Below are 23,275 nucleotides of genomic sequence, written 5' to 3' on the forward strand. Positions count from 1 at the left end.
AAAAAAAAAAAATATCACCTTTCTTGAGGTTGATTCAGGCACTGATTAAAAATAAAACTTGAGAAATTAAATCTAGTTTAGCGTTTTTCTGTGTAGTTCATAAGGTTACAGCACAATGAGACATTTTGGTTTTATTTATTTTATTTTTGAGACAGGGTCTCTGTTGCCCAGATGTGCAGTAGCATGATAACAGCTCACTCTAGCCACAACCTCCTAGGCTGAAGTGATCCTCCCACCTCACCCTCCTGAGTAGCTGCCTGACCACAGGCATGTGCCACCACACCTAAGTTTTTTATTTTATTTGTTTATTTTTATTTTTTGTAGAGATGGAGTCTTGCTGTGTTACCCAGGCTGATCTGGAACTCCTGGGCTCAGGTGATCGTGCCACCTTGGCTTCCTAAGCTGGTCTGGAACTCCTGGGCTCAAGTGATCCTGCCACCTTGGCTTCCTAAAATGTTGGGATTATAGATGTGAGCCAGGGAGCCCGGCCTATTTTTTGTTTAAATGGCTAGCAGTGTTCTCTGTAGTTAATAAGGAGTAATTACTAAGAATTTATTGGGGTCCAGAGAAGATGCTGACATCAGAGGCCATTAACTAATAGGAATGGTTTTAAACTCACCAAATTATAGTGGTATGGATTTTAAGTTTGGCTAGGACATTTGAGCAACAGAAATGTAAGAAAATACATTTTAGAGAAGCATTTCAGTATTCTTTCTTTTTTTCTAGTTGGAAAATGGATATACCTTATTTGACTATGATGTTGGACTGAATGATATAATTCAGCTGCTAGTTCGCCCAGACCTTGATCATCTTCCTGGCACATCTACACAGACTGAGGCAAAACCCTGTTCTAATAGTTCGCCTAAAGTAAAGAAAGCTCTGAGGGTCGGATCTTCCAGTCAGCCATCTACGTCAGCTCGTGCCCGTCTTATTGATCCTGGCTTTGGAATATATAAGGTATGTTGTTTTCTTCAGGCTTATTGTTGTGAGAATACAAATAAATCTCTTTTCTGTTCATGGTGTTGTGAATAAGTAAATATTGATTGCCATTTGAAAATAAAGATTGGGATGTTAATATTGTAACCTTTTTTTTTGAGACAGAGTCTGGCTCTGTCGCCAGGTGCCAGGCTGGAGTGCAGTGGTTCGATCTCGGCTCACTGCAACCTCCGCCTTCTGGGATCAGGCAGTTCTCCTGCCTCAGCCTCCCGAGTAGCTGGGACTACGGGCGCACGCCACCACCCGCAGCTAGTTTTTGTATTTTTTAGTAGAGACAGGGTTTCACCATGTTATTCAGGATGGTCTCGATCTCTTGACCCCGTGATCCACCCGCCTCAGCCTGCCAAATGCTGGGATTACAGGTGTGAGCCACTACACCCAGCCGATATCGTAACTTTTAAAAGTAGTCTTTTTGAAATTGCTATGAAATACATAAATGAGTGAAGATGTATACCTACAGTTTAAAGATCAATAAAGGGGACACCTGTGTAATTGCACTAAGGTTAAGAAGTAGAATGATTAAAATAACCTTTTTAAAGCCTCCTGTGTGTCCCTATCAGAACATTTCTCCCGTTATCTCCTTAAGGGGTAAACTACTTGTTCTGATTTTTATGCTCATTTTGTTTTTCTTTAGTTTTGTTACTTGTATGTGATTCTCTAGGCAATATGTTTTGTCTATATTTGAATCTTATTTTTCTCAACATTGAAAGATTCTCTGCATATAGCTGTTTTATTCCTTTTCACTATTATATCATTCCATTTTATTAACATACCATGGTATACTTATCTAATCCATAATTCATACATACCTGGGCAGTTTATAGTTTCAGCTGTTTTAAACAGTGCTGTTTTTAATCTTCTGTTATCCTGGTACATATGTTCAAGAACTTCTACCTAGGGAATAGAAGTGCTAGTTGTTCACCCACGGGGCACCGCTGAACTGCTATACTTTGTTCCATTGGTCTATTTGTCTATCTCTGTTCTTACACTGTTACGAATACTGTAGCCTTATAAACTGTTTTGATCTTCCTCTCCCCTATCTCCCAAATTTCTTTGCTCTTTCAGGGTCTCTTGGTTTTCTTTGCTTTTTAATATTTGCATACAAAAACTGTAGAAATAGCTTGTCAAAGCTCTACAAATAATCTGCTGGGATTCTGTGTGGATTGCATCTATAGATCAGCTTGGAGAATCAACATCTTTACAATATCGAGTCTTCTAATTCATAAATATTAAAAGACTTGACTTCTCCATTAATTTAGATATTTTCTTTTCTTTACTTTTTTTTTTTTTTTTTGAGACAGGGTTTTGCTCTGTAACCAAGGCTGTAGTGCAGTGATGTGAACACAGCTCACTGTAGCTTTTACCTGCTGGGGTCAAGTGATCTTCCTGCTCGGCCTCCCAGAGTGCTGGGATTACAGGCGTGAGCTACTGTGCCTGGCTGACATAGATCTTTGACATCTTAGTTAGTTCTCTTTATATATTTAATATTTTGCTTTATTTCTGGTAGCTTTGTTTTTGATGAAATTATGTATAGTTGTCTTCTAAAATAGTAATTTGTTTGCTGATACATAGAAATGAAATTGATTTGACATTTGTAACCAGCAACCTTTTCAAAGTCTAATAAATTGCATAGAAATAATCAAATGGCAGTTTTGCTTCATCCTTTGCTATCCTTGTAACTTTTTCTTAATCCTTATCAGTTAGGATAAATGGGTGCCTAAACAGTTTTTCAAAGCATTTAAGACCAAAAATTTAAAAATTGGTAGTTGAAGTAAATTATTCAAGATTATTCAAATGGAGATAATTTTGGATATATGGAAAAATGCCAACAGATCTATATATGTATATAGCAAGATTAAGAAGAGATATAACAGAACTATGTTCCAAAAAAGGCTTGAGTGGCTGAATAGTTTTACACCTATGAAGAGTAGATCATTATAATATTACATAAATTGAGCCACAACATAACGAAGGAAAACTACCTATTGCTTTATAAATTGAGTTTAATATTGCTACTAAAACATGATAAGAAGCACATCAGTATCACTAACATTGATAGAAAACCTAAGTTCTAGTCAGCAAATATAATTATTTATAATTATATTCACTTATTTAACTTGCTTTTTTAAAAATCACAGCTGCTTATTAAAAAGATATTACTTTAAGCAAATATGGTTTGTCAGGATGTGGGGAGAGTTCATTATTCGAAAATGTTTTAGTATAATTCACTGTACTAGTAAACCAAAGAGAACTTTAATTTAAAATGTTTTCTGCATTTAAATACAAATTCAAGTCATTTGTTACTTATTTTTTTAAAAAGGAAACTCCTGGTAAGAGGAACAGACAAAATAGGTTAATACTTCAAACCACATTCTACATCAGTATTCCCTTTAATGACAAGCCAGACAAGGAAGCCAATTAATGCTTCCTTATTTGACATCTATCTGGAAGTACCAGATAATGCAGTTAATCAGGAGAACAAAATAAAATGTAAATATTAGAGAAGGCAAAGTTACAGCCTGTGGATACCTGGGAAAGGTGAGAAAATGTTTCAGAAAGTTATGAGCAATCAATAAAGTGGCTGTCTTCTGATAGCTCAAGGAATTTTTACATCAATTAGAACAGGAAAAAAATTTGCAATGACAAAAGGTAAAATCTGGGAATAAGTTAAGACTTACATAAATTAAAACAGTTCTGTGTAGTGGTCACGATTAAGACAATTTACAGCACTGAAAGCCAACTTGGCATTTTTTTCTGTGTTACTCATTGATTTCATCCATCTTTTAAATACCAATACTTTCTACATTTTTTTACATTATTACTTTTTTATTTGTGTTACCACCTCCATCATTATATTTAAATAAAAAAACTTATTTTAGAACAGCTTTAAATTTACAGCAAAATTGAAGGTAGAGTTTCCATATACTGCACACCTAGTTTTCCCTCTTAACATCTTAAGTTAGTATATTTGTTGAAATTAATGACCCATATTTCCCTACCTTTTAGCTAATGTCCTCTTTCTGTTCCAGAATCCCGCTAGGATACTATACTGTGTTTAGTTTTCCCATCTCTTTTGACATTGGCTGTGACGGTTTCTCAGGATTTTTTTTTTCCAATTACCATGACCATTTTGAAGAGTTCTGGTCAGGTATTTTGTAATATCTCCCCATTTTAGGATTCATTTGTTTTCCTTATTTGTCTGGATTTGTTTTGCGGGGAGTAGGACCACAGAGGTATTTTCATCACGTAACTGGGGCATATACTGTCAATATTGTAAATGTGCTAAGTATAACTTAGGTTTTACATCAATAATATTAATGCTGATGTGAACGTTAATCATCTGGCTGGGGTAGTGTTTGTCATATTTCTCCACTGTTAAATTACCCTCCACACCCTCTTCCTGTCTTTCCATACTATACTGTTTGAGAGAAAGTTATGATGTACAGTCCACACTTAAGGAGTGGGGAGTTAATGTACTTCACTGCCTTGAGGGCAGAGCATCTATAAAAATTATTTAAAATTACTTAACATGGACGATGTCTTTTGTTTACCAGTTATTTATTGAGACATTTACATCAGTATGAACTCATGCTCAAATTGTTCTGTTTTGGCTATTGGAAGCTCGTTTATTTGATGGCTGTGTCCAGTTGACATATCCCCATTATTGTGGGGTGTTTTTTTTTGTTTTGTTTTGTTTTGTTTTTTGCATTTCAGGTTATGGGGTACATGTGAAGAACATGGAAGATTGTTGCATAGGTATACACATGGCAATGTGGTTTGCTGCCTCCATCACCCCATCACCTGTATCTGGCATTTCTCCCCATGTTATCCCTCCCCAACCCCCACTGTCCTCCCCTATTTCCGCCCAACAGATCCCAGTGTGTGCTCCCCTCCCTGTGTCCATGTTCTCATTGTTCAACACCCACCTATGAGTTAGAACATGCGGTGTTTGGTTTTCTGTTCTTGTGTCAGTTTGCTGAGAATGGTGGTTTCCAGCTTCGTCCATGTCCCTACAAAGGACACAAACTCATAGTTTTTGATGGCTGCTTAGTATTCCATGGTGTATATGTGCCACATTTTCTGTGTCCAGTCTCTCATCAGTGGGCATTTGGCTTGGTTCCAAGTCTTTGCTATTGTAAACAGTGCTGCAATGAACATTTGTGTGCATGTGTCCTTATAGTAGAACAATTTTAATCCTTTAGATATATACCCAGTAATGGGATTGCTGGGTGAAATGGAACTTATGTTTCTAGGTCCTTGAGGAATCGCCACACTGTCTTCCACAATGGTTGAACTAATTTACACTCCCACCAACAGCGTAAAAGTGTTCCTATTTCTCCACTTTCTCTGCAGCATCTGTTGTCTCCAGATTTTTTAATGATCGCCATTCTAACAGGCGTGAGATGGTACCTCAATGTAGTTTTGATTTGCATTTCTCTAATGACCAGTGATGATGAGCATTTTTTCATGTTTGTTGGCCCCATAGATGTCTTCTTTTGTAAAGTGCCTGTTGATACCCTTCGCCCACTTTTGAATGGGCTTGTTTGTTTTTTTCTTGTATATCGGTTTTAGTTCTTTGTAGATTCTGTATATGAGCCCTTTGTCAGATGGGTAGATTGCAAAAATTTTTTCCCATTCTATTGGTTGCCGATTCACTCTAATAATTGTTTCTTTTGCTGTGCGGAAGCTGTGGAGTTTGATTATGTCGCATTTGTCTATTTTGGCTTTTGTTGCCAGTGTTTTTGGTGTTTTGATCATGAAGTCCTTGCCTATGCCTATGTCCTGAATAGTTTTGCCTAGATTTTCTTCTAGGGTTTTTATGGTGTTAGGTCTCATGTTTAAGTCTTTAATCCATCAGGAGTTAATTTTAGTGTTGGGTGTCAGGAAGAGGTCCAATTTCTGCTTTCTGCACATTGCTAGCCAGTTATACAAACACCATTTATTAAGCATGGAATCCTTTTCCCGTTGCTTGTTATTCTGAGGTTTGTCAAAGATCAGATACTTGTATATGTGTGGTGTTGCCTCTGAGGCCTCTGTTCTCTTCCATTGGTCTATATCTCTGTTTTGGTACTAGTACCATGATGTTTTGATTACTGTAGCCTTATAGTATAGTTTGAAGTCCGGTAGTGTGATGACTCCAACTTTGTTCTTTTTGCTTAGAATTGACTTGGCTGTGCGGGCTCTCTTTTGGTTCCATATGAAGTTTAAGGTGGTTTTTTTCCAGTTCTGTGAAAAAGGTCATTGGTAGCTTGATGACCATAGTGTTGAATCTATAAATTACTTTGGGCAGTATGGCCGTTTTTGCGATACTGATTTTTCCTAACCATGAGCATGGAATGTTTCTCCGTCTGTTTGTGTCCTCTCTTATTTTGTTGAGCAGTGCTTTGTAGTTCTCCTTGAAGAAATCCTTTACATCCTTTGCTGGTTGTATATCTAGGTATTTTATTCTCTTTGTAGCAACTGTGAATGGCAGTTCATTCTTGATTTGGCTCTCTTTAAGTCAGTTATTGGTGTATAGGAATGCTTGTTATTTTTGCACATTGATTTTGTGTCCTGAGACTTCGCTGAAGTTGCTTATCAGTTTCAGGAGATTTTGGGCTGAGATGATGGGGTATTCTAAATATACAGTCATGTTGTCTGCAAATAGAGACAATTTAACTTTCTCCTTTCCTGATTGAATATATTTTATTTCTTTTTCTTGCCTGATTGCTCTGACTAGAACTTCCAATACTATATTGAATAGGAGTGGTGAGAGAGGGCATCCTTGTCTAGTGCCAAATTTCAAAGAGAATGCTTCCAGTTTTTGCCCATTCAGTATGATATTGGCTGTCAGTTTGTCATAAATAGCTTTTATTATTTTGAGATACGTTCCATCAATACCTAGTTTATTGAGGATTTTTAGCATAAAGTGCTGTTGAATTTTGTCAAAGGCCTTCTCTGCATCTATTGAGATAATCATGTGGTTTTTGTGTTTGGTTCTGTTTATGTCGTGAATTACATTTATACACTTGCGTGTGTTGAACCAGCCTTGCATCCCTGCGATGTAGCCTACTTGATCATGGTGGATAAGGTTTTTGATGTGCTGTTGCAGTCGGTTTGCCAGTATTTTATTGAAGATTTTTGCATCTATGTTCATCATGGATATTGGCATGAAGTTTTCTTTTGTTGTTGAGTCTCTGCTGGGTTTTGGTATCGGGATGCTGTTAGTCTCGTAAAATGATTTTGGAAGGATTCCCCCTTTTTGGATTGTTTGGAATAGTTTGAGAAGGAATGGTACCAGCAGCTCCTCTTTGTATGTCTGGTAGAATTCTGCTGTGAACCCATCTGGACCTGGAGTTTGTTGGGTGGTAGGCTATTAATTCCTACCTCAACTTCAACCCTTGTTATTGGTCTGTTCAGGGTTTCAACTGCTTCCTAGTTTAGGCTTGGGAGGATGCAAGTGTCCAGGAATTTATCCATTTCTTCCAGGTTAACTAGATTATGTGCATAGAGTTTTTTGTAATAATCTCCGATGATGGTTTGTATTTCTTTGGAATCTCTGGTGATATCCCTTTTATCGTTTTTTATTGCATCTATTTGATTATTCTCTCTCTTCTTTTGTATTAATCTGGCTAGTGGTCTGTCTATTTTGTTGATCTTTTTGAAAAACCAGCTCCTGGATTTATTGATTATTTGAAGGGTTTTTTATGCCCCTACCTCCTTCAGTTCTGCTTTGCTCTTAGTTATTTCTTGTCTTCTGCTAGATTTTGAGTTTTTTTGATCTTGCTCCTCTAGCTCTTTGAATTTTGATGATAGAGTATTCATTTTAGATATTTCCTTGCTTCTCATGTGGGCATTTAATGCTATGTATTTTCCTCTAGACACTGCTTTAAATGTGTCCCAGAGATTCTGGTATGTTGTGTCTTCATTCTCCTTGGTTTCGAGGAACATTTTTATTTCTGCCTTCGTTTCATTGTTTTTCCAGTTAGCATTCAAGAGTCACTTAACTCCGTTTCCATGAAGCTGTGCGGTTCTGAGATAGTTTCTGAATTCTGAGTTCTAACTTGATTGCACTGTGGTCTGAGAGACTGTTTGTTATGATTTCCATTCTTTTGCATTTGCTGAGGAGTGATTTACTTCCAATTATGTGGTCAGTTTTAGAGGTGTGATGTGGTGCTGAGAAGAATGTATATTCTGTGGATTTGGGGTGGGGAATTCTATAAATGTGTATTAGGTTTGCCTGGTCCAAGTTTGAATTCAAGTCTTGGATATCCTTGTTAATTTTCTGTCTCGTTGATCTGTCAAATATTGACCTTGGAGTATTAAAGTCTCCCACCATTATTGTGTGGGAGTCTAAGTCTCTTTGTAGGTCGTTAAGAACTTGCTTTATGTATCTGGGTGCTCCTGTATTGGGTGTGTATATATTTAGGATCGTTAGTTCTTCTTGTTTGCATTGATTCTTTTACCATTATGTAATGCCTTTCTTTGTCTCTTTTGATGTCTGTTGGTTTGAAGTCTATTTTATCAGAGACTAGGGTTGGAACTCCTGCTTTTTTTTTTCTGTCTCCATTAGCTTGGTAAATCTTCCTCCATCCTTTTATTTTGAGCCTTGTGTATCGTTGCCTGTGAGATGGGTTTCCTGGATACAGCACAATGATCGGTTTTGACTTTTTATCCAATTTGCCAGTCTGTGTCTTTTGATTTGGGCATTTAGCCCATTTACATTTAGGGCTAATATTGTTATGTGTGAATTTGGTCCTGCCATTTTGATGCTAGCTGGCTGTTTGGCCGGTTAGTTCATGCAGTTTCTTCATGTGTGTCCGTGGTCTTTACCATTTGGTATGCTTTTAGAGTAACTGATACTGGTTGTTCCTTTCTATGTTTAGTGCTTCTTTCAGGAGCTCTTGTAAAGCAGGTCCAGTGGTGATGAAATCTCTGAGTAATTCCTTGGTCGTAAAGGATTTTATTTTTCCTTCTCTTGTGCAACTTAGTTTGGCTGGATATGAAATTCTGGGTTGAAAGTTCTTTTCTTTAAGGATGTTGAATATTGGCCCCCACTCTCTTCCGGCTTGTAGGATTTCTGCTGAGAGATCCACTGTAAGTCAGATGGGCTTCCCTTTGTGGGTAGCCCGACCTTTCTCTCTGGCTTCCCTTAGCATTTTCTTCTTCATTTCAACCCTGGCGAATCTGACCATTATGTGCCTTGGGATTGCTCTTCTTGAGGAATATCTTTGTGATGTTCTCTCTATTTCCTCGACTTGAATATTGGCCTGCCTTGCTAGGTTGGGAAAGTTTTCCTGGATAATATCCTGAAGAGTATTTTCCAGCTTGGATTCATTCTCTCCATCACATTCAGGTACACCTATCAAATGTGAATTACGTCATTTCACATAATCCCATATTTCTTGGAGACTTTGTTCATTTATTTTTACTCTTTTTATTTTAATCTAATCTTCCCTTCTCATTTTATTTCATTGAGTTCATCTTCAACCTCTGATATCCTTTCTTCTGCTTGGTCAGTTAGGCTATTGAAACTTGTGTATGCTTCTCAAAGTTGTCATGTTATGTTTTTGAGCTCCATCAATTCACTTATAATCCTTTCTAAGCTGTTTATTCTCATTAGCATTTCGTCAAACCTTTTTCAAGGTTCTTAGTTTATTTGCATTGGGTTAGAACATGTTCTTTTAGCTCAGAGAGGTTTGTTATTACCCACCTTCTGAAGCCTGTTTCTGTCAATTCATCAGACTCACTCTCCATCCAGCCTTGTTCCCTTGCTGGTGAGGAGTGGTGATCCCTTGATGGAGGAGAGGGGTTCTGGTTTTGGATGTTTTCATCCTTTTTGCTCTGGTTTCTTCCCATCTTTTTGGATTTATCTACCTGTTGTTTTTATAGTTGACTTTCAGATAGGGTCTCTGAGTGGACGTCCAGTTTGTTGATGATGAAATTATTTCTTTCTGTTTCTTAGTTTTCTTTCTAACAGTCAGACTCCTCTGCTGTAGGACTGCTGAGGTCCGCTGCTTGCCTGGGGATGACCTGTAGCGGCTGCAGAACAGTAAGGGTTGCTGGCAGTTTCTTTTTCTGCTATCTTTGTCCCAGTAGAATACCTGCCAGATGTCAATCTAAGCCCTCCTTTATGAGGTGACTCTTTGGATATACAGGGGTCAGGTAGCTGCTTGAAGAGATAGTCTGTCCTTTATAGGAGCTCAAGTACTGAGCTTTGAGCTCCGTTGTTGCATTCAGAGCTGCTGGTCTGGTACGCTTAAGTCTTGCAGCAGAACTCATAAACGCCTTTTCTTTTTTTCCCTGTGCTCTGTCCTGTGGAGTTAGGGCTTTTTTTTTTTTTTTTTTTTTTTCCAAGTTTCTGTCATGCTGCTGCCTTTTTTCAGGGCTGCCCTGCCCAGTGAGGAGACAGCCTAGTCACAGTCTGCCTGCACAGGCTTTGCTGAACCACTGTGGGCTCTGCCCAGCTGCCGTGTGAAATCTCTACAGTCCTGTTTATAGGGGTGTAGTTAGAACTGCCTCGCTAATGGTGGCCCACCTCGGCAATGGTGGACTACCTCAGTAATGGTGGACTGCCTCAGTAATGATGGACGCTCCTCCCCCACAGAGCTGGACCATTCCGGGTTCAGCTCTGCTTGCTGTGAAACTGAATCCTGAGCATTTCAGATTGCTGTTTTTTTGTGAGGGTGGGACCGGGCAAGCCTGATCACCTGGCTCCCTGCCTCAGACCCCCACTTTTTTTCAGTTGAACAGGTGACTCTCTCCCAGGCGTCCTTTAGCAGTTGAAATGGCGCCCAGAATTGGGTGAGATTTTGTGCAGAGACGCGCTTAGCTGACTGAAACAGCCACACTGGGGGCTTGTGATGCTTTTTCACCCGGGAATCTCCTGGATTGGCTCCCTGTTTCAGTCCCCTTTTTTTTCCAGTTGAAGGGGCGACTCTATCTCCCAGGCGTTCCAGTCACCTATTGAAAAGGCGCTCGGATCTGTGTGATTTCCCGAGCAGTGACCCCCTGTACCAGCTGAAACAGCCGCGCTGGAGATTCGTGGCGCTTTTTCGCCTGGGAATCTCCTGGCCTGGCTCTCTGTTTCAGTCTCCTTTTTTATCAGTTGAATGGTTTACTCCGTCTCCTAGGAGCTCCAATCGCCAGCTAAAAGGGCGTCCGGACCCGTATATTTCGTGTGGGGACACACTGCGCTGGTGACCCATGGGGCTCCTCTGCCTGGCAATCTCCTGGTCTGTGGGCAATAAAAATACGTCTGGAAATGCGCTGTCCACTCACCCTGCACAGTTTTGCTGGGAGCTGCAATCCTGATCTGCTCCTATTCAGCCATCTTGGATCCTCCCCGGGTATTTTGTTTTTCTTAAGCATTCTCTGACTTTTCTTTTTTTTTTTAATGTTTACTGCATTTTAGGTTTTGGGGTACATGTGAAGAACATGCAGGATTGTTGCACAGGTACATACATGGCAGTGTGGTTTGTTGCCTTCCTCCCCATCATCTGTATCTGGCATATCTCCCCATGTTATCCCGCTCAACGCCCCACCTCCCGCTGTCCCTCCCCTAGTTCCCCACCCACAGACCCCAGTGTGTGATGCTCCCCTCCCTGTGTCCATGTTCTCATTGTTCAACACCCATCTATGAGTGAGAACATGCGGTGATTGATTTTCTGTTCTTGTGTCAGTTTGCTGAGAATGATGATTTCCAGGTTCATCTATGTCCCCTCAAGGGACATGAACATGTCATTTTTTATCGCTGCATAGTATTCCATGGTGTACATGTGCCACATTTTTCCTGTCCAGTCAGTCATCAGCGGGCATTTGGGTTGATTCCAAGTCTTTGCTTTTGTAAACAGTACTGCAGTGAACATTCGTGTGCATGTGTCCTTGTAAGAGAACTATTTTAATCCTTTGGATATATACCAAGTAATGGGATTGCTGAGTCAAATGGAATTTCTGTTTCTAGGTCCTTGAGGAATCGCCACACTGTCTTCCACAATGGTTGAACTAATTTACACTCCCACCAGCAGTGTAAAAGTGTTCCTATTTCTCCACATCCTCTCCAGCATCTGTTGTCTCTGAATTTTTTAATAGCTGCCATTCTAACTGGGATGTGATGGTACCTTAGTGTAGTTTTGATTTTCATTTCTCTAATGACCGGTGATGATGAGCATTTTTTTCATGTTTGTTGGCCTCATATATGCCTTTTGAAAAGTGTCAATTCATATCCTTCGTCCACTTTTGAATGGGTTTGTTTGCTTTTTTCTTGTAAATCTGTTTTAGTTTTTTGTAGATTCTGGATATTAGCCCTTTGTCAGATGGGTAGATTGCAAAAACTTTTTCCCATTTTGTTGGTTGCTGGTTCACTCTAATGATTGTTTCTTTTGCTGTGCAGAAGCTCTGGAGTTTAATTAGATCACATTTGTCTATTTTGGCTTTTGTTGCCAATGCTTTTGGTGTTTCAGTAATGAAGTCTTTGCCTATTTCTATGTCCTGAATGGTTTTGCCTTGGTTTTCTTCTAGGGTTTTTGTCGTGTTAGGTCTTATGTTCAAGTCTTTAATCCATTTGGAGTTAATTTTAGTGTCTGGAAGGGGTCCAGTTGCTGCCTTCTGCACATTGCTAGCGAATTTCCCCAACACCATTTATTAACAGGGAAACCTTTCCCCATTGTTCGTTTTTGTCAGGTTTGTCAAAGATCCGATTGTTGTAGATGTATTGTGTTGCCTCTGAGGCTTCTGTTCTGTTCCATTGGTCTATATCTCTGTTTTGGTACCGGTACGATGCTTTGTTGATTACTGTATCCTTGTAGTATAGTTTTAAGTCAGGTAGCGTGATGTCTCCAACTTTGTTCTTTTTGCTTAGAATTGACTTGGCTGTGCGGGCTCTCTTTTGGTTCCATATGAAGTTTAAGGTGGTTTTTTCCAGTTTTGTGAAAAAGATCATTGGTAGCTTGATGGGGATAGCATTGAATCTATAAATTACTTTGGGCAGTATGGCCATTTTTACTATATTGATTCTTCCTAACAATGAGAATGGAATGTTTCTCCATCTGTTTGTGTCCTCTCCTATTTCGTTGAGCATTGCTTTGTAGTTCTCCTTGAAGAGGTCCTTTACATCCTTTGTTAGTTGTAGTTCTAGGTATTTTATCCTCTTTGTAGCAATTGTGAATGGCAGTTTATTCTGGATTTGGCTCTCTTTAAGTCTGTTATTGGTGTATAGTAATGTTTGTTATTTTTGCACATTAATTTTGTATCCTGAGACTTTGCTGAAGTTGCTTATCAGTTTCAGGAGATTTTGGGCTGAGATGATGGGGTCTTCTAAATACACAATCATGTTGTCTGCAAATAGAGACAATTTGACTCCCTCCTTTCCTAAATGAATGCGCTTTATTTCTCTTTCTTGTCTGATTGCTCTGGCTAGAACTTCCAATACTATATTGAATAGGAGTGGTGAGGGAGGGCATCCTTGTCTAGTGCCAGATTTCATAGGGAATTCTTCCAGGTTTTGCCCATCCATTATGATATTGGCTGTCGGTTTGTCATACATAGCTTTTATTATTTTGAGATACGTTTTGTCAATACAGAACGTATTGAGGGTTTCTAGCATAAAGGGCTGTTGAACATTGAGATACGTTGTGTCAATACAGAACGTATTGAGGGTTTTTAGCATAAAGGGCTGTTGAATTTTGTCAAAGGCCTTCTCTGTATCTATTGAGATAATCATGTGGTTTTTGTGTTTGGTTCTGTTTATGTGGTGAATTATATTTATAGACTTGGGTATGTTGAACCAGCCTTGTATCCCCTGGATGAAGCGTACTGGATCGTGATGGATAAGCTTTTTGATATGATGTTGTAGTTGGTTTGCCAGTATTTTATTGAAGAATTTTTATCTATGTTCATCATGGATATTGGCCTGAAGTTTTCTTTTCTTGTTGAGTCTCTTCCGGGTTTTGGTATCAGGATGATGTTGGTCTCATAAAATGATTTGGGACGGATTCTCTCTTTTTGGATTGTTTGGAATAATTTTAATAGGAGTGGTACCAGTTCCTCTTTGTATGTCTGGTAGAATTCTGCTGTGAACCCATCTGGACCTGGGCTTTGTTTGGGTGGTAAGCTATTAATTGCTGCCTCAACTTCAGCCCTTATTATTGGTCTATTCAGGGTTTCAACTTCGTCTTGCTTTAGGCTTGGGAGGATGGAAGTATCCAGGAATTTATCCATTTCTTCCAGGTTTACTGGTTTATATGGATAGAGTTGTTTGTAGTAATCTCTGATGTTGGTCTGTATTTCTTTGGAAACTGTGGTGATATCTATCCCCTTTATGGTTTTTTATTGCATCTATTTGTTTATTCTCTTTTATTAATCTGGCTAGTGGTCTATTTTGTTGATCTTTCCAAAAACAGCTCCTGGATTTATTGATTTTTTGAAGGGTTTTTTTGCATCTCTGTCTCCTTCAGTTCTGCTCTGATCTTAGTTATTTCTTGTCTTCTGCTAAGTTTTGTTTTTTTGTTCTTGCTCCTCTAGCTCTTTCAATTTTGATGATAGGATGTCGATTTTGGATCTTTCCTTGCTTCTCATGTGTGCATTTATTGCTGTATATTTTCCTCTAGACACTGCTTTTAATGTGTCCCAGAGATTCTAGTATGTTATGTCTTCATTCTTCTTGGTTTCGAGTAACATTTTTATTTCTGCCTTCATTTCATTGTTCATACAGTCAGCATTCAAGAGCCACTTACTCAGTTTCCATGAAGCTGTGCAATTCTGAGACAGTTTCTGAATTCTGAGTTCTCACTTGATTCCATTGTGGTCTGAGAGACTGTTTGTTTTGATTTTCATTCCTTTGCATTTGCTGAGGAGTAATTTACTTCTAATTATGTGGTCAGTTTTAGAGTAGGTGTGATGTGATGCTGAGAAGAAATGTATATTCTGTGGATTTGGGTTGGAGAGTTCTGTAAATGTCTATTAGGTTTGCTTGATCCAGGTTTGAGTTCAAGTCCTGGATATCCTTGTTAATTTTCTGTCTCTTCGATCTGTCTAATATTGACAATGGGGTGTTAAAGGTTCCCACTGTTATTTTTTGGGAGTCTAAGTCTCTTTGTAGGTCTTTAAGAACTTGCTTTATGTGTCTGGGTCCTCCTGTATTGGGTGTGTATATATTTAGGATCGTTAGTTCTTCTTGTTGCATTGATTCTTTTACCATTATGTAGTGTCCTTCTTTGTCTCTTTTGATTTTTGTTGGTTTAAAGTCTGTTTTATCAGAGACTAGGGTTGCAAGTCCTGCTGTTTTTTGCTCTCCATTTCCTTGGTAAATCATCCTCCATCTGTTTATTTTGAGCCTTTGTGTATCCTTGCATGTGAGATGGGTTTCCTGGATACAGCACATCGATGGGTTTTCACTTTTTATCCAATTTGCCAGTCTGTGTCTTTTGATTGGGGCATGTTGCCCATTTACATTTAGCCCATTTACATTTAAGGTTAATATTGTTATGTGTGAATTTGATCCTGCCATTTTGATGTGCTAGCTGGTTGTTTTGCCTGTTAGTTGATGCAGTTTCCTCATTGTGTCGATGTTCTTTAATTTGGTTTGTTTTTGGAGTGGCTTTTACTGGTTGTTCCTTTCTATGTTCATTGCTTCTTTCAGGAACTCTTATAAAGCAGGTCTGGTGGTGATGAAATCTCTGAGCAATTTCTTTCTCGTAAAGGATTTTATTTCTCCTTTGCTTATGCAACTTAGTTTGGCTGGATATGAAATCCTAGGTTGAAAGTTCTTTTCTTTAAGGATGTTGAATATTGGCCCCCATTCTCTTCTGGCTTGTAGGGTTTCTGCTGAGAGATCTGCTGTGAGTCTGATGGGCTTCCCTTTATGGGTAACCCGACCTTTCTCTCTGGCTGCCCTTCTCCTTTTCTCCTTCATTTCTACCCTGGCGAATCTGACCATTATGTGCCTTGGGATTGCTCTTCTTGAGGAATATCTGTGTGGTGTTTTCTGTATTTCCTCGACTTGAATATTTGCCTGCCTTGCTAGGTTGGGGAAGTTTTCCTGGATAATATCCTGAAGAGTATTTTCCAGCTCGGATTCATTCTCTCCATCACATTCAGGTATACCTATCAAATGTCAATTAGGTCTTTTCACATAATCCCATATTTCTTGGAGGCTTTGTTTCTTATTATCCTTTTATCTGTGATTTTGCCTTCTCAAAATTTTATTGCATTGAATTGATCTTCAACTCTGATATCCTTTCTTCTGCTGGTCTGTTGGGCTATTGAAACTTCTGTTTGCTTTGCAAAGTTCTAGTGTTGTGTTTTTCAGCTCCATCAATTCATTTGTGTTTCTCTCTAAGCTGTTTATTCTTGTTAGCATTTTGTCAAACCTTTTTTTAAGGTTCTTTGTTTCTTTGCATTGGGTTAGAACATGTTCTTTTAGCTCAGAGAAGTTTGTTATTACACACTTTCTGAAGCCTGTTTCTGTCAGTTCATCACACTCCTTCTCCATCCAGTCTTGTTCTCTTGCTGGTGAGGAGCTGTGATCCCTTGGAGCAGGAGAGGCGTTCTGGTTTTGGGTGTTTTCTCCCTTTTTATGCTGGTTTCTTCCCATCTTTGTGGATTTATTTTGATGTGGTGTTTGTCATTGGTGACTTTCAGATGTGGTCTCTGAGTGGATGTCCTGTTTGTTGATGATGAAGTTATTTCTTTCTGTTTCTTAGTTTTCCTTCTAACAGTCAGGCCCCTCTGCTCTAAGCCTGTTGGAGTTCCACTCCAGACCCTGCTTGCCTGTGGATCACTTGCAGCAGCAGCAGAACAGTAAGGGTTCCTCACAGTTTCTTCTTCTGCTATCTTTGTCCCACAATGATACCCGCTAGATGTCAGGCTGAGCTCTCCTTTATGACGTGACTCTTTGAGTATACGGGGGTTGAGGAGCTCCTTGAGGAGACAGCCTGTCCTTTATAGGAGCTCAGTGCTGAGCTGTGAGCTCTGTTGTTCCTTTCAGAGCTGCTGGGCAGGTACTTTTAAGTCTGCTGTAGTGGAGCTCATAACCGCCTTTTTTTCCCATGTATGCTTTCCCCAGAAGGTGGGGCTTTATTTTTAAGTTTCTGTCATGCTGCTGCCTTTTTTCAGAGATACCCTGCCCAGCGAGGAGGTAGCCTAGTTACAATCTGCCAGCAGAGGCATTGGTGAGCTGCTGTGGATTCTGCACAGCTGCTGTGTGAATTTCCTTGCAGTTTTGTTTATAGAGGTATAGTTAGAGCTGCCTAGGTAATGGCAGGCTTCCTCGGTAATGGTGGGTGCCCTTCCCCCACAGAGCTGATACTCAATCCAGAGCATTTCAGGTTGCTGGTCTTTGTGGGGGTGGGACCAGCAGAGCCAGATTACCTGGCTCCCTGTTTCAGTCCCCCCCGCCCTTTTTTTTTTTTTTTTCTTTTCCAGTTTCACAGGCGACTATGTCTCCCAGGCATTCCAGTCGCCAGTTGAAAAGGCGCCTGGATTTGTGTGAGTTATTGTGCAGAGACCCACTTCTCTGGCTGAAACAGTCACGCTGGGGGATCATGGCGCTTTTCCGCCCAGGAATCTTCTGGTCTGTGGGCAGTAAAAATTCGTTTGGAAATGCGGTAATCACTCACCCTCTGCGTTTTCGCTGGGAGCTGCAATGCAGAGCTGTTCTTCTTCGGCCATGTTGAATCCCTCTCCTATCCATCGTATTATCTTACTTTCTAGCACTACAGCATGCTTCAGGTACTTCTTGTATATTTCCTGCTTCAGTCCTAGAATCAACCTTTCTCCAAGGTTCCCTGGTTCCTTTGTCAAATGGTAGGGGCTGTGCACGATGTCTCAGGTTTGTAATCCTAGTCCTTTGGGAGGCTGAGGCAGCTGGATCACTTCAGGTCAGGAGTTCAAGACCAGCCTGGCCAACATAGCAAAACCCTTTCTCTAAAGATACACACACACAGATGCGTACATATTAGCTGGGCATCATGACACACACACACACACACACACACACACACCAGGCATTGTGGCACATGCCTGTAATACCAGCTACTCAGGAGGCTAAGGCAGGAGAATAGCTTGAACCCAAAAGATAAATTGCTTAAAAAATAAAACGAAAGTCTGGGCTGTAGGTATGCACCTTAATATTTGTGTGTCATTACTTTTAGAGCCTTCAACAGTCAGCAAGGAAGTAATACATATTTATACCAACCTGTGTATGTATACATTTATGAACATTTATGTAACCATCTGTGTATTAAGTTTATGTTATTACTTTTTGTCTTTGACCAGAATTTAGAAGATGCTGCTTTTGAATTGTTTTGGCCGTGACAGGATGAATTTGCTTTCAAAGGAAGGCCAGTTTATTATGTATTTACACATCTGAGCTTAATCAAGGTTAAGCAGTTCAGGTCAGCTCAAATTTCTGTTTAGCAACCTTCTCAATACCCCCACCATTTTCTTTCTCTTCCCTCCTCAGTCTAAATCAGAAGATCATCAGGAGAAATTACTTTTCTCTGCAGGTCTCTGGTTTTTCTTTTTCAGTGTTATTGCTTTGGCTGTGAACTACAGAATTTAAACTCTATTTGTCATCTCTTCTACTTGCTATTACAATGTAGTATAGATGTTAAAGACTTGAGCTTTGTTATCAGACCTGGTTTCAAATTTCATTTCAGCTGCTTCTTGGTTATACAAATTGGCAAGTAAATTTTACATTAAGGCTCCCTTTCCCCATTTAGGAACACATTGGAACCTGGCACTTAAATTCTCAGAAGGCTGCGGTTCATACAGTAATAAATTTAGCGCTGTGTTTAATCTTAGTTGAAGCTCCTGTATATTTACTTACTCTTTTTTTTTTTGAATGAACCTTGGTAATTGTCATAGGTATTTGAAATTTTGACTGGTGCCTTTATTTTTTTCAGATAGAAGTACATATTTCTGGATAGTTCATTCCATAAGTATTTGGATATCTAGCATATGTTTGTAATCAGTATTCTGCCTTCACAGAATTTTTAACACATATTGACTTGTTGACTAAACTGGAAACCATTTAGGAGCTGCTACTTTTGAAATGATTTGCTTTATTTTTATTTTATTTTTGAGATGGAATCTTACTCTGTTGCCCAGGCTGGAGTATAGGGATGCCATCTCAGCTCACTGCAACCTCCACCTCATAGGTTCAAGTTATTCTTTGGCTTCAGCCTCTGGACTTACAGGCACCCACCACTATGCATGGCTAATTTTTGTACTTCTAGTAAAGACGAGGTCTCACCATGTTGTCCAGGCTGGTCTCAAACTCCTGTCCTCAGGTGATCACCTGCCTCAGCCCCCAAAGTACTAGGATTACAGGTGTGAATCACTGTGCCCGGACCAAATTAATTTGTTTAAAATTTGCATTGGATTTTTTGTACTTCCGACAGTACAAATCTGAGTAGATAATATATCAAAACCTTAAGTTGATTATAGGGCACTTAGAAATTGGGCATTTTATTGCTTTGTCTTGTTTTCTTGCCTTTGTCACTTGGTAAATATTTTCTTTTTATAGATGTAGAGTTTTCTGTACTTGAAATTGCTTTATGGATGATCAAACATTTTTAGACTTTTCCTTCTGACTGCAATGTTGTAATGAACCTCATGATAAACAGGTGTAAAAGATGAATTTTCAAATTAACTTTATTCAAAACTGGCATGAGTAAACATTTAAACAATATGTTAATATGAAATTTCAGGTATGGTGGCTCAAACATGTAATGCCAGCACTTTGGGAGGTCGAGGCAGGCAGATCACCTGAGGTCAGGAGTTCACAGCCAGACTGGCAAACATGGCGAAACCCTGTCTCTACTAAAAATACAAAAATTAGCCAGGCGTGCTGGTGTATGACTGTAATCCTAGTTACTCAGAAGGCTGAGATAGGAGGATCTCTTGAACCCAGCGGCAGAGGTTTCAGTGAGCTGAGACTGCACCACTGCACTCCTGCCTGGGTGACAGAACAAGACTCCATCCCCCCCCAAAATTTTTTTTTTTACATCTGAAGTTATTTATTACCCAATATCATTATTTTGCCGTATTTGATAACTCTGAGCAATATGTAACCAGTTTCAAATATTCTCATATGTTACTGCAAGAAACTAGATACCACTACCACATACGGAGAGACTATGAAAGATTGTACAGAGGCTGGGTCCATCCATTCACATTGTGTGTACATTGAACATAAATTGAATCATACTGGTTCTAGATTAGGAACTAATTTTCCGAAGCAAGGTAGACTTTAAACCTAAGTTGGTTTCAATTTAGGTTTTTGTATATGGAAGGTTTTTATAAATCCAGAAAGATTGTACTTTTGAAATGGCTGTCTGTCATTGTGGCCTAAGTGATGACTGTTTGGAATGATGACGGTAGGCCTTTACAGTTTAGGTGAGCATGTGGTACTGGTAAACTTCTTACGTGTTTTCTTATACTCGTTGTGTGATAGAAAGCACTGGAAACAGAATTATTGATATCTTAATATATTATTTTTGTCCACAGTACAGTTCTTGATGTTTAACCTTTTTGATTATGAAATGTAATAGACAGTACAGAGCGTATAGTCAGTGTTTTTCTTCTGGACTGCCTTTAAAACCCAAGCTTTATAAAACAGCTTTAACATCTTACATTCATCTTGGCCCATTCAAATTTTGCCTGACTTAGTATGTCTGTGCAGTGTGCAGAAAGTTTTGAATTTCAGAGCATTTCTCCCCCCACCCAGTTTATATGGATTTCTGTGAGTGGTTACTCACAGCAGTACTTGGTAAGATACTTACTGTACTTAGTAGGATAATACTTTTTTTTTTTGACCAGGCAAAGTGCCTTGTGTGTAATCTCAGCACTGTGAGAGACCAAGAAAGAGGATTGCTTGAGACAAGGAGTTCAAACCCAGCCTCAGCAACATAGCAAACTCTGACTCTACAAGAAATAACATTAGCTAGGTATGGTGGCATATTCCTGTAGTCCTAGCTGCTCAGGAATTTGAGCTCAGCAGTAGGAGGCTGCAGTGAGCTGTGGTCAGAGTGCTGCATCCAGCCTGGGCAACAGAGCAGGAGCCTGTCTTTTAAAAAAAGAAAAAAGGTAATCCCAGCACTTTGAGAGGCAGGGGCAGGTGGACCACCTGAGGTCAGGAGTTTGAGACCAGTCTGGCCAACATGGCAAAACCTTCTCTACTAAAAAAACAAAAAAAAAAGTTCTTATTTCCAGTTATAAATTCTAGCTATAAATGCAGTTATGAATCTATAACTTGGGCTAGGCCTGGTTTCTCACACCTGTAATCGCAGCACTTTGGGAGGCTGAGGTAGATGGATCATGAGGTCAGGAGTTTGAGACCAGCCTGGCCAATATGGTGAAACCCTGTCTCTACTAAAAATAACAAAAAATTAGCTGGGCATGGTGGCACATGCCTATAATCCTAGCTACTCAGGAGGCTGAGGCAGGAGAATCGCTTGAACCCAGGAGACAGAGGTTTCAGTGAGCCGAGATCACGCCATTGCACTCCAGCCTGGGCAACAGGGCAAGACTCATCTTAAAAATAAAATAAAATCTATAACTTGTTTCTAGTTATAAAGGTAGGGCATATAAAGAATGCCCTATCTTTGTGAGCTGTTGTGTTCTGTGTGTTGATGTTCAAGCAATGGCAGTATTTTGAGGTTGATTTAGGTTTCTGTTAACTTAGTTTCATTGTTAGATGTTAAGGTAGCCAGGTATTAGATCTGCCTGCTAGTATCATATATTTGATAGGCAAATTCAGTACTTCATTTGTGCCTCTTCCTGCTCCTTAGTAAGGTTGATTATAGTGTAATATATTTTTGCTGTTAACATTTTAGTATCAACTATATGCTGCATTCTCTGCTACGGCAATTTTTTTTTCCTTTGAGACAGAGCCTCACTCTACTGCCCAGGCTGGAGTACAGTGGTGCCATCACTCCTCACTGCAACCTCCGCCTCCAGGGTTCAAGTAATTCCCCTGCCTCAGCCTCCCAAGCAGCTGGGACTACAGGTGCCTCCCACCACACCCAGCTAATTTTTGTATTTTTAGTAGAGACTGGGTTTCACCTTATTGGCCAGGATGGTCTTAAACTCCTGACCTTATGATCCATCCACCTCGGCCTCCCAAAGTGCTGGGATTACAGGCATGAGCCACCATGGCTGGCCTTACAGCAATATTTTTATAATAATATATGAAACTTACATTTTAATTGGCCGTGACAGATTAGTAACCTCAGTTTATTCTCCTAAGTATGATGGACCTTAACGTTGATTATTTTCATTTTTACTATATTGTCTACAAGAGATTAAATGTTTTTAATTTGTCAGTGAGTACTGTGGGAGAAATGAGCCTATGTTTATTTAATGTATGAATTAATTTATGTAATCTATAACATACTCAATCTCTGATTCTTCGTAATACCCACGGTGGTTGGCTGTTAGGCTTTTCTTTTGTCCTAAATTCTTCATTCTTGTGTAATATTAAACCTATGTATTTCAAGCTATTTCATTGCTACCGTGTCCATTACATATACTGTCTTTGGTCAAATGTACCTCTTCTGGTAGTGACAGTTGAGATTTTGTTTTGTCTGTATTCTTTCTACCTTCTCTCAGTTTGTGGTTTGAACCCTTTCTTTATTTCAGTAACTTATTTCTAAGATCCTCATTTACCTTTGAAATTCCTGTATACCTATCTTGCCATTTATATCAAGGTTCATGGTATAATGGTAAGAACATAAGCTTTAAAGTCAAGGATGTCTTCAAATCCTGACCTTATATTTCATTAGCTTAAACCTAAAGCAAGTTAATTTCTCAGAGCCTTTCTTTCCTCATTTTGTAAAATAGAAATTAGACTTGTTAGGATTAGACATACCTGAGTAAGGACCCTTGCATAATATCTGACGTATTGACATTTAACTTTTAGTATATACTTCTCCCACAGGGTTTACCATCTGTCAGAATTACGATAAACACCTTAGGTGGTCTCTTCTATCCTCAAGGAAAAGATTGCTTGATGAAGTAGTGATTTTGTGTTGGTTTCATTTTTTCCTTTTTATGGGCTTTAAAAAAAAGTTGAAGGAATTTCTCTTGGCTCTGGCTTCCCCCCACCCCCTTTTTGAGACAGTCTTGCTCTATTGCCCAGGCTGGAGTGCACTGGCCTGATCTTAACTCACTGTAACCTCCACCTCCCGGGTTCAAGTGATTCTCCTACCTCTAAGCTTTCTGTATAGCTGGGATTACAAATGTGCCCCACCATGCCTGGCTAATTTTTGTATTTTTAGTAGAGATGGGGTTTCACCAT

General features: G+C 39.4%; 1 protein-coding gene across 2 annotated transcripts in view; it reads left to right on the top strand.

Annotated features, from left to right (window-relative positions):
- Positions 1–23,275, top strand: part of UHRF2 (ubiquitin like with PHD and ring finger domains 2) — a 107,305-nt gene that overhangs the window by 7,476 nt on the left and 76,554 nt on the right. For both annotated transcript variants that reach the window (XM_017506878.2, XM_017506879.2), the window contains exon 2: positions 727–957. In XM_017506878.2, the coding sequence (XP_017362367.1) occupies positions 727–957 (231 nt within the window). The remainder of the gene's footprint in view (positions 1–726; positions 958–23,275) is intronic.

The sequence above is a fragment of the Cebus imitator genome, unplaced genomic scaffold (genome assembly GCF_001604975.1).
Source record: "Cebus imitator isolate Cc_AM_T3 unplaced genomic scaffold, Cebus_imitator-1.0 Scaffold364, whole genome shotgun sequence".
Classification (NCBI taxonomy): Eukaryota; Metazoa; Chordata; class Mammalia; order Primates; family Cebidae; genus Cebus; species Cebus imitator.